General features: G+C 38.7%; 2 protein-coding genes across 2 annotated transcripts; one reads left to right on the forward strand and one right to left on the reverse strand.

Moving 5' to 3' along the window:
- Nucleotides 1-926: 926 nt before the first annotated feature.
- LOC106743213 (dual specificity mitogen-activated protein kinase kinase 4) lies at nt 927-3773 on the reverse strand. The gene is made up of 9 exons (XM_014616842.1): nt 3408-3773; nt 3137-3208; nt 2952-3069; nt 2771-2860; nt 2520-2697; nt 2310-2429; nt 1943-2242; nt 1627-1853; nt 927-1515 (listed from the first exon to the last, which is right to left on the reverse strand). The coding sequence occupies exons 1-9, from the start codon at nt 3448-3450 to the stop codon at nt 1350-1352; spliced, it is 1314 nt and encodes a 437-aa protein (XP_014472328.1). The 5' UTR covers nt 3451-3773; the 3' UTR covers nt 927-1349.
- Nucleotides 3774-4640: 867 nt separating this feature from the next.
- On the forward strand, nt 4641-7151 carry LOC106743241 (mitochondrial cardiolipin hydrolase). Its single transcript, XM_014616878.1, has 5 exons — nt 4641-4760; nt 4882-5241; nt 5580-5764; nt 5877-6140; nt 7000-7151. The coding sequence occupies exons 2-4, from the start codon at nt 4901-4903 to the stop codon at nt 6092-6094; spliced, it is 744 nt and encodes a 247-aa protein (XP_014472364.1). The 5' UTR covers nt 4641-4760; nt 4882-4900; the 3' UTR covers nt 6095-6140; nt 7000-7151.
- The last annotated feature ends 4681 nt before the right edge of the window (nt 7152-11832 follow it).

Here is an 11832-nt window from a genome sequence, read left to right on the forward strand (position 1 = left end):
ACCGCCATCTTCTTACCTGTGCAAACGGTACCGCTACGACAGGTGCGCGTACGCGATCGCCAGAGTTATCGATTATAGTTATAATTTGTTCCTGCGAAGTTTGCTCTCGCATAAAGTGCGGCGAGACAGTTGTTTGCTCGACTAACGTAAACGTAAATACAAGAGCGACTTGCAAATGCGCACAAAACCTTGACAAATGTTTACACTTCTCCAATTGAAAACCGAAGAAATGTGCATTGATCTTTCTCCACATCGACGTACGAATGTCTCGCTCGAGAAGACCGTCTTCCGAATCGTTTCGGGAAATTGAATTGCAACAATTAATAATTTAGGCAACTGTTCTCGATGAGACGCGCGAGAAATGTCTTCCGTTCGCCGACGAGGCAATACACACCTGGGCCCGCAGCTTTAGAACCTGGCAGATAAACGGTCGGTGCCGGTGGATAGAAGTCCGTCGTTAAGGAATCACCAAGGCGTGAACATCCTCCGACATACGGGCTGTGGGAAATTCGACGTCGACGGACGGGGGAAAGAAGTGCCGTCTCACGCATGCGAGTGTCAATGATTTATTTCCATTACATTACAGCACTCTTCTTAACATTTGATACTCGTATTTAAATCTGTCCTAAGAAAATCACCGAAAAAACGGCCAATGTCGGGTATTATCCTCTTCTGTACCGCCTCGGCGGATTCGTCTCGCCGGTGGTACCTATCGAGCTTCCCCGGACGCTTCTTACAAAAAGTCGTGGAAATCAAGACTTTTAGGCAAGATATAATTATGCGTATATATAGGTATATACATAGGTATATAATTCGCATACATACATACATACATACATACGCATATGACCCGCTAAAAATTCATCGAGTTAAATTGCGTCGGTACCAAGAGAACCGAGAAGAATCTTTTTCTTTCTTTCTTTTCCTTTTTTTTTTCTTTTCTATTCGGAGCACGACGTACATATCTAGATTTTTGTATTGAACGAGAGAGGCAAGAGAAGAGATGGAGATGACGGAACGGAGGGGGGGGGGGAGATGACGTACACTTTGGCGCGTATTTAGACAGGAGGACTGAACCTTTGGATCACCGCGCGTACGTCACTCTTGACGAACGCCAACTCGCAGACGCGCACCTCTATTCGCTATTTGCGATACACGGTTGTCACACCATGACAAGACGATACGACTCTAAGCAAGACGACGATGGTCGGTTCCGCTACCTACACCTAGATCATCGGGAGTGCGGTAAATCCATTCATGTACGGTAATCGGAGAGTGAGAGTCCGAAGGACTGGCAAAAACCAAGGTACTATGACGTGACGTGCCCTGTCGCGCGCTGCCATCTCGACTTAAGGTTGATTGGCGGTGAACGGCGTCACTCCGTTGTTGGCCATATTGTCCAGGACGCCGCTGATGTACGCCGCAACGTCGATCGTCGCCTCCTCCGCTCGTCTAATGAACGGGTGTTCCAGCAGTTTATTGTACTTCGGTCGCTGAGTCTCCTCCTTAATTAAGCTTCGGACAAATAACATAGAGGCGTATTATGGAACGTCGAAGGAAGCGTCTTGAAACGTCGACGGACAGTCAAGTGTGCGTTGATGGAAATGAATATGGAAATCATTTTACCATGTATTCACAAAATTCACGAAGTCCATGGTGAAGTGATTCCCGTTCTCGTTAGGGGAGAGCCGTGGCGGATCGCCTTGAACGACCTGATAAAGTTGCTCGAAGACAGAATTCCACTTCGGGTACGGAAAGTATCCCGTGGCAACCTCCATTAGCGTGATACCCAGCGACCACACGTCGCTCCGCACATCGTAGCCACGCGCCCGTTGTGGGTCTATCCTTTCCGGCTAAGAATAACGAACATCAAGGGTAATTCAGACAATTCAGCTCAAATGTGAAATATTCATTCCGTAATTCTGACAATGGCAGAACTCACAGCCATGTATGGTCTACAACCAGCGTCCCGGGTTCTCGCGATCGAGTCTACGAGTTGGCCGGATATACCAAAATCGCACAGTTTTATGTTACCACGTCGGTCCAGTAAAATATTACTAGGTTTCACGTCCCTGTGGATTATCATCAGCTTCTCTTTGAGATAATTTAACGCTTTTACAGTGGCCACCGTAATTTTGCCTAGAATACATTCCGGTATCCTCTCGTTTAATCTCTCATAGATGAACTTATAAAATTTATCTAACGACGTGTCCATGAGTTCCATGCAAATCCAACAATCTCCCTGTGTGTGAGAGACAAAATATTGTAACGAATCGCACATTGATTCACGGTATCTTCAAGTTATATACCTCTTTAAATAAAGCCCCATAAAACTGCACGATACACGGGCATTCGTTTGACTTCATCACAACTTCTAAGTCCATTAATAGTTGCTTTTGTTCTCTTTCGTCCACAGTGGAGCGAATTCTCTGGAAGACAGATCATGTAATTTTGAAGAAACTTGGTAGTGTGGTAGTGGGTGGAAAACTTGTGTGTCAGGAGAGATGAATAACATTTACCTTCACAGCCATAACGGTATTGCTTATCCTATGTATCATCTTATTTACAGTTCCAAATCCTCCCCTTCCTATCTCACCGAGATCTTGAAGGTCTTCACTTGTGAAGTCATACACCACATCTGGGGATATTTGCAGTTTACCAGTAGTTTGCATGGACTGGCACATTCGCAATTTGTCCCTGCAATGAGTTCCATTGTAATATATCATACAGCGTGTATCCTTCCTGCTTTTCTCCCTCAACAATCTCATACCTAGCCTTATCAGGAAGAAACTCTTGCTGCTGTAACATATTGCGAGGTCTGACTGGCAGCTTAGGTAAAGGCAGACTTGGGCGAGAGGATCTGTCGTCGTAAACAGAAAAAGAATATCAATATTATTACATAGAAGCGACAGTGCACAGATGTCGACAAAATTGTCTCACTAAGATCTCACATGGGTGGACACGCTGTAGCTCCTGTTGAATTTGACAAGGAGGAAGAATTTGTGGAATTGGCAAATGACAGATTGCTGCCTTGCGTTTGAAAACTAAGTTTCAACTGTCTTCTTTTCTCTGTAACAAGGTGGTGCGAATGATTGTCCCGACGTTCGACATGTTTCTCTTAGAATCTCGTACATACCTGACATCTCGTTCTGAACGTCATTGTTTGTTCGAAAATCCAATCGCTGAAGAGTGAAGGGTCTGCCAGAACCTGCAACGAACAACAATCGGAATTTGATCGCGAAGTGACATGAAGCGACCGGGAACTCGAGACGAAACAGCGAAACGTCGCGGGAGGAAAGCCGCGGATATCCATTTCTCGAGAGGAGATAACCGCCGAGAGGTTAGGTTAGGTTTTCCATGATCGTACGCGGCGTCGACGCGCGTGGCCAGGGCCATCGGCGACGTACCTTGGCCGGTTTGACTTGACGAATTGTCCTGGTTCTCTGCCATTTCGGCCAGCCGAATCCGCTTTTCCGGGGAGTCGCGCGCTGATACCGCTCGTCAAAGGCGCTTCCCTTAGGAGACCTCGCAAGATCTCAACAGCCTGGCATATGTGCTACACGGCAGTCGCACCATTTGTACGGTCTCGCGGTTCCGCAAGCAACACGCGCGACGAGAATTCCCGATCCCGGATTAACGTTTCAAGTCAATAACGGGTCAGTCAAGTCGCGCTACAACCCGTCAATCTCATGCAAGACCACACTCGTCGCGAACATTTGTCTACTTGCTACGGCGTACACAATGTACAGTAACGCGCAGTACATAGAGAACTAATATAGAATTCACCTTGCACCCGAAGTACGACGGTCTGATATCCAATAGGAAAATTCGTTCTTTAAGGCCGGTATTCATAGTCGGATCTTACGTTTAAAACTGGCTTAAGTTTATCTACAGATGCTTCGTAGCCAATGAAATGAGCCGCAGTGCATTTGAAGATAAACTTGAGACGGTCTTTAAATATAAGATCCGACTGTGAATACCGGCTTAACGCTTGTAGATAACTTTGTTACATCGTAACATCCCGCTTCTTTTTCCTTCTAATTTTCTGCAGACTATTAACATAGTTCGTTATATATATATTTTTGTAATTAATTCATCGATCGACGATTATCCAATACTACTTCATGTTATCAACCCCTAAAATTCATGTCACACGATGCTTCTCTTGTAGATCTAGTAACAAATTAAAAATTAACCAATCAAAACACAACATTTCTAGTATGTTACTAAATCAATTACCCAAGTAATAGCACCTAAGTATAGTGTTTTCAAACACATCCTAATATGTGATAGTTCTCATGTGAACACAAATGCATGTCATATATGTGTGCACTTGGGACCAGTCACGTGCACACATATGCATTTGTGTGCAATACGAGAGCCATCCCCTCCACTGTTAGCATGATAGCTCACATGACACGAAATTTCACGAGGTGTACCGAGAATGACACGAAGGTAACGAGAATTTTAGGGAGTATAAAAAATCAGTAGCTGCTCTGTGATTGGCTAGTATGTTAAAGAACGTGACTTTATTGGTGCCTCTCTCCTACTAGAGACTCCCCTACTAGAGGCTCTCTTCTCTCGAAGTGAAAGCTTCGTATTGACTGTGGTAGTGGCATTTTGTGTTAAGTGGGAAGGACTTCATACAAGAACAGCACGTTCGAGTTTTAACTATACATTCTATAGCGTGAGTGTCAGTACGTTTGTATCAAGGGACACGTGTGGTTCAGTGACGTTGTTTGCGCGAATTTGATTAAACGGTAAATTTAATCTATTAATTAATCTATTGAGATCACACAGTGTTCTAATTTACTGATCGAGTAATCTAATAGTGAGAAATACGTATTCTAGATTTTTATATTTACCCATTTTGTCTTACAGATTAATACAATTCTCCAAAATGCTTACCGTCACCGTGATATGTTTTGGGAATACGAAGATACATCAGGATCTTGACAGAATTGTCCAGTGCCCAACACATAAAGATATACTATGCAATAGTACGAATGAATTGGTTATAAAGAAACCAAGTGAAGAAAAAACCAGTATAAATGAGACATCTGCAAGTGAACCAGTCATAAGTGAATCAAGTGAAAATGAATCGACTGAGAAAGAAACAAGTGAGAAGAAACCAAAACTCTATGATGTTATGTTCTTCTCAGAGCGTTCTCAACGTTGTCGATATCATCTGAAGACTCTGAAAAGTTGTGGAAAACCAGACTGTTCAGTAGGATACTTAAGGTAATTTTCTTCTGATATATATATATATATTTTTTCTTCTGATATATATATATATATATATATATATAAAGTAAAATATACAAGATTATTTTTTTATTTCTTTTCTAAAATTTATCAAATTGTATTGTTATATATTTATTGCATTATAATGCAATAAATATGTAATACATATTTACAAAGAAATCAACCAATTGTATGTTTGATATAAGAGACCTCTTACTGCATAGATCACGATTTGTTGGTTTCTTTGTGTATGTGATTAATGATTATGTATGATTGTCTCTTTAGGTTTTTATAGTTTAATATGGTCCTTTATAATCAATGTCTTATATTTTCAGGAAAATCATAGATCTTTTGGGCTCTGCAACTCATACTTTGGATGTATGTATATTTTCCCTCACATGTCAATTTTTAAGAGAAGCGATATTTGCAGCAAGAGAGAGGGGTGTCGGTGTTAGATTTATTACAAACGATTCAACGATGACAAACGCAGGAACTACCGTTTTGAAATATTTTCTAGAAGGTTCGCAAGTACAACTACTAATATCAGAAGCTTATTAGTTGTAATATATACATGATATATTGTTTTAATCATAATGTTCGAAAATGACTATAATAGACATTGTTACTTGCAGATATTCGAATACAATGCAGAGATTCTCCTATATATTTGATGCATCACAAGTTTTGTGTTATTGACAATCGCATCTTGATAACAGGCAGTGCAAACTGGACTTTGTCTGCATTCTTTGGGAATTGTGAGAATATAATAATCACTGATGATTCAGAAATCGTCCAGAAGTTTCAAGATGAGTTTACAAAACTATGGTGTCATTTTGAGCAAAGATCATAGAGAGAAATCAAGAAATATCGCGAAGACACTACTATTTCCAACACATGTAAGTTCTTAAAACAGTACCGCAGTGCAATAATTTATTTAACATTATATATTGTCATATAACTATATATATGATAATATATTAGTCTCATAACAATTTAATTGTTTTAAAATATCTAAATATCTTACAAACAAAAGACAGATGTTTTGTTATTACGCTATGAAATAAGATTTCAAATACTTTATCGTACAGAGGCTGATTTATTGAAAAAAATGGGTTTTCTAGAAAAAAATCTAAAATGGGAAATATATATATATAGTTTAAACTTAACTACACGAACTGAGACTTTTTTAATAATAATAATTAGCTAAATAGATCACATGTCTGTGTTGATCTAGTAAATTCAAAAGACCATGAGACTTACCAGTTCAATAGTTATTTTAAATATAAAATCATACTCTGTAACACTTGCTGTACTTTTGTCATTAAAAGCTCTTTATAACTTTAATTTGACATTCCACATAGCAAAGCTTACACATTAATTTAATTCTTTTTCACAAATATTTTTTTACAACATTTTAACACACAAAAGAGAGAGAGATCACAGTTGACGGTGAAAGTGATGTTCTTTTTAACGATGTTTTTCTCTTCCTGCTTCTTTCTATTATGCACTTAATATAAATATCAAATGCTATACAAGAAACACATCTCTCAATCCAATGAATCTTTGTTCCATTGTGAATTAAATTTGACACGATTATACGACGTGGGTGTACCAAGGGAGTTGCTATGACGATTCTGACGTCATTGCGATACTACATCTTAGTATTAGTGGTAGCCTTTGTTTTCGCGCAAACAAGGCTGCGCCTGTGATGGGTATCGATTTTATTTAACCGTTAATGGTCATGTTTCTTTTCAGGTGGTCGCCATTCCCGGAGTCCCCATGAATTGATGCGCTAGATGTCGATAAGCTTCAGTTTGTTATTACTGTACGTGTCTTCATAGCACCTCATAGTACAAATGTGATAAAGACTGAAATATTAAAATGATGACGACTAAGGCTGATGAATAAGGCTGATGACTTTTTATGTTTATATATATATATATATATATATTTTTTATATAAAAATGATATAATCTTATTTTTATTCACTCTTTCTATGTATAACGTTAAGTACATATATAATAAATAATTTGAGTATATAGCATAATCTGATTATACACCGATCGTAAATCTTTTTTTCGAATTCCCTACATTGTAGATATGTTCGGCATTTAGGATAGAACCCCAACTTAAATTTCCTCTAAAGTTCACGGCAATCGAAGTGAGAAACGCGATTCAGCCAGCGCCTTCGTGATTCGCGAGAAATATCTTCCTGTCGCTTGCAAATTGTTCATAAAAATATCGATACCATTTCACGTGTCGCGTCATTCATTTGTGCTTATTTCAAGGCGTCTATTTCTTTGATCTATTTAACACTAAACCTACCAGTACCGGTCAAATTGACCGTTTTCAAACTTTTATAAAATATACACACTTTAAACGTTATAATACCGTTATCGAACTATATAACAATTCTTAGAATATGCATATAATATTTTTTTCACTCTGTACTTCTAGTTATTTTTTCTCTTTTCCAAGAAAAATTTATCATGTGTCCTACCTACCGCGCTCGATCAAATTGACCGGTAATTAAAAAAGTTATCGATTTTAGTATTCAATGCAGATAATGGTTGATTTATTGCTAAATGTATATAAAATGAAGAATTTTCATGAAATTTCGTCTAAATTAATTTTTATATAAGTTCAATTATAAACCTAAAAACAAAAATTTCATGTTTCCCACATGAGAAACCAAACTAAATATTTTGTATATCTAAAATTATTTATAAAAAAAACAAATAAAATTAAACTTTTATATGCAATGTTATGCATACATAAATACTTATATACTATAGTACTACATGTATATATTTTATTCGGCTTCCTTACAATGTTTACAAATTATTTTAGTCTGAAATGTACATTTGCCGCAAACATATTTTTCGCACTTCGAACAGATTTTTGTTGTTTTATAATCCTTACAAAATTTTATTTGACAAGTTTTTCTTGACAAGTTTTTCAAATCTGAATTTGTGGACGCTGTTGGTAAAAGTATTTTTTTTCTTGAGATTTTTTATATGTATCGCCGAGCTCTGAAGCTAACTGGAATAAAAATTCCTGCCTCGAAATATTTTCACCCGTCGTTTCTTTATACAAAACCCAGGCATTTATTCCAGCTAGGTCCAAAATGTTGAAAAATACCTGAAGTGNTTCTGCACGACAAAGAATCCATCGATCTTCGGGATTACACCATCACAGCGCGCGCCTCATATCTTTCTCATGTGTGCTTTTAACACTAAACCTACCGACAGTTCTTGTATACCTTTTCCTACCGCGCTCGGTCAAATTGACCGGTAATTAAAAAAGTTATCGATTTTAGTATTCAATGCAGATAATGGTTGATTTATTGCTAAATGTATATAAAATGAAGAATTTTCATGAAATTTCGTCCAAATTAATTTTTATATAAGTTCAATTATAAACCTAAAAAACAAAAATTTCATGTTTCCCACATGAGAAACCAAACCATTTTATCTTTCCTTTCTTTGGCTAACTTTGGCAACTCTTTTGTTTCCACGAATTGTTCCAACAATGGTAATATTTTTTTCAAGTAAATTCTTGGCTCATGTTAGACTCGTGAAAAAATTATCTGTTGTTACGTTCCTTCCTTTCTCAGGATGCGGAAGGAACGTAACAACAGATAATTTTTTCACGAGTCTAACATGAGCCAAGAATTTACTTGAAAAAAATATTACCATTGTTGGAACAATTCGTGGAAACAAAAGAGTTGCCAAAGTTAGCCAAAGAAAGGAAAGATAAAATGGTTTGGTTTCTCATGTGGGAAACATGAAATTTTTGTTTTTTAGGTTTATAATTGAACTTATATAAAAATTAATTTGGACGAAATTTCATGAAAATTCTTCATTTTATATACATTTAGCAATAAATCAACCATTATCTGCATTGAATACTAAAATCGATAACTTTTTTAATTACCGGTCAATTTGACCGAGCGCGGTAGGAAAAGGTATACAAGAACTGTCGGTAGGTTTAGTGTTAAAAGCACACATGAGAAAGATATGAGGCGCGCGCTGTGATGGTGTAATCCCGAAGATCGATGGATTCTTTGTCGTGCAGAAGAGAGGCGGCAAACCAGTGCGTAGGTTTCCGGTCATTCGTATGGAAATGTCTGATCACGCGCCGCGCTTACGAACGCCGTTTATTCGGCCGAGCGTACACCTCGTGGCGCTGGAAAGAAACCTCGGAGCGATATCGTCGTGAAATCGTAAAGTGCACGGCCGATTTGCGCAATTGCACTTCCCGGTCCTCTTTCAAATTGGATAGTGAAGTTAGCTCAAGTAGGCGCGCGCGAGCGATTATTGTTACGTCCTCATTATCGATAGCTCGCCCGGAGACCGTTATAAAGTTTCACTGCGCTGACGTCAGTCGCGTCGCGCTTTGAACCTTCGGCTACGTCTCGCGCGTAAAGTTTCGGAATTGCCGTCGTGTTTGCGGTTTATTCGCTGCTCGAGGCGGTTTTCACGCATTCTCGTTGCCTTCCCGCGTTGCCGATTTTAGAAGGCGAGTCGAGACCCCGCGTCGGGACGAGGTCGCCAAGAGGTTCGACGAAGATGGAAACGTCCGAAAGCGCTCGGAACACCGACTACGGTAATGGCGAGACGGAAAGCAGTAATTCTAAGGCGCGAGTACATTTCCAACGATGTTCGCGATGTAGATCGGGAGGATAATCCGAGCAGCGTGACTGGATGAGTGGGAAAAATTTCGCTCGGTGAGTTGATCCGTTATAACCTGTTTTAGTAACGCCGATCTCGAAACAAAGATGCCGATTCGTGGAAATCAGGAGCCTCCACCACTGGACGCGGTGTGCCACCACACATGTGCAGTATGTATACCTGTGTAGCCGAGCGAAGCCTTTGGCTGCGTGAGAAGCACGTTATCAGCGCTAACGCGTCATTTTATCGTCCCTCATTAGATATACGACAAGGATAGAATGACTCGTTAGTGCTAACTAGCAATAATAGCGCGCTTCTCGAATGTATCCTTTGTTGGCTACACGTATATGACACATATAGTCAGTCACAAAAAGGTTGCGATACTTTTTTTTCCAATGAATTTCACAATGCATCTTATATCCAAGGGAAATGTCTCTCCTGAAAATTATTAAGAAAGAAATTCTTCTGAATCTTTAGGCCATCTCGGATCGCGTCTCATTCTGAAGAAGTGAACTGAAATGTTCACAAAATACTGGAAGCAAATCTATGAGTCAAATCAGGTACAGATTCTCCTGTGCTACCTGGAATTGGACATGGGATATGTTTTGAGACTTTCAAAAGTAATGCAACCTTTTGGTGACTGACCATACACAATAACAGCATTCTGTGTCAAACTGTGAGGGTTCTCATTTGGTTTCCGGTCTGTTTTTTTAACTGAACTGAATTGAAGCATATGAAGCATACGTACGAAATTTTCACGTTTCAGTGTGCATAGACTTTAAACTAGTGCAGCCAGTTGAGTTAAAAAAAATAGACCATCTGTTTCAAAATTGCACAAGCTGTTTTGAATATATATATCATTGAGCTCTATAATGTATTGGAATTTGAACTTTCCTTATACTAAATTATAAAAATTTGCGATTCGCCGGAAGAAAGAATAGATAAACACTGGAGGAACATCTGTCTCTTCTGTAGTCTAATATATTATTGTGACTATTGTATATTACTACGAGGTAAAGATAAAGATACATCTAGTATATGTGCATTCTTTTCTACGAACGAGACACTCTCACTCCTTGATGGCTCATTTCAGTATATTTTAGGGCTCAAAGGTACATATGTGGCCTAGCGGTATGGTTTGAATATATCCTATATAAGCGGATCGATGCGATATCTCGTTGTTTCGAATAATTTAATGCAAACTCACGTACTCGTATGTTGATTACAATGTTTGCATATCATATTACGTGTAATTCTTGCGAGATATTCTAATATATATTATTATGGCTCTTCCACGTGCAACTTTTAAGCATGTACGTGCTCAAGTGATAATCCTTTGACACATACAAGGGGTTGATAATCTTGAAATACTCGTATTATACGTGTGCATATGTACACGCGACACACGCGCACACACAATGTGCGCGATCGTGCGAGTTTAATTCTAGTGTGTAGTTGGTCGTATTGATTACGTATTTTTAGATACACCGACAGCAACCCTGCCGTCGTCAAATATTAACCCCCGGCCCGAAATAGATCTGCGCCCCCGTCGGCTATACTTATTATTCCGGAAAGAACAGCTGCTACTTATTATTCTGGTGAAGCATTAGAAAGATGAAAATGATGTTGGAACATTTGTTCGGTAAGGGATAATTTGTCTCATATTATCTCTCGTCATTATCATTACGAGATATATCGAGACAGATTTAATCGTGCCTGAAACTTGTCAGTAACTTACATTAGATTAAAAGAAAAGTAGTCGCTTTAATAGTAGTTCTATATTAATAGTAGTTTGATTATTATGCGCTCGTAATTTTCGCAACTGATTTAACATATATCGCGAAAGGAGGGAAATATACATAGAATTATATTTCCGATACTTTCAAATATTAAACAGAGAGAGATATAATCCATA

Source organism: Dinoponera quadriceps, unplaced genomic scaffold (assembly GCF_001313825.1).
Source record: "Dinoponera quadriceps isolate SergipeBrazil2010 unplaced genomic scaffold, ASM131382v1 scaffold616, whole genome shotgun sequence".
Classification (NCBI taxonomy): Eukaryota; Metazoa; Arthropoda; class Insecta; order Hymenoptera; family Formicidae; genus Dinoponera; species Dinoponera quadriceps.

What these genes read in the sequence shown, in the direction of transcription:
- LOC106743213 (XM_014616842.1), bottom strand. Translation starts at nt 3,450, where the DNA reads ATGGCAGAGAACCAGGACAATTCGTCAAGTCAAACCGGCCAAG. An exon ending in GCTACAGCGTGTCCACCCAT is followed by an intron (nt 2,861 to 2,951) that starts GTGAGATCTTAG and finishes TTACGACGACAG; the next exon opens with ATCCTCTCGCCCAAGTCTGC. An exon ending in TTTCTTCCTGATAAGGCTAG is followed by an intron (nt 2,698 to 2,770) that starts GTATGAGATTGT and finishes AACTCATTGCAG; the next exon opens with GGACAAATTGCGAATGTGCC.
- LOC106743241 (XM_014616878.1), top strand. Translation starts at nt 4,901, where the DNA reads ATGCTTACCGTCACCGTGATATGTTTTGGGAATACGAAGATACATCAG. An exon ending in TGTTCAGTAGGATACTTAAG is followed by an intron (nt 5,242 to 5,579) that starts GTAATTTTCTTC and finishes TTATATTTTCAG; the next exon opens with GAAAATCATAGATCTTTTGG. An exon ending in TTTGAAATATTTTCTAGAAG is followed by an intron (nt 5,765 to 5,876) that starts GTTCGCAAGTAC and finishes TGTTACTTGCAG; the next exon opens with ATATTCGAATACAATGCAGA.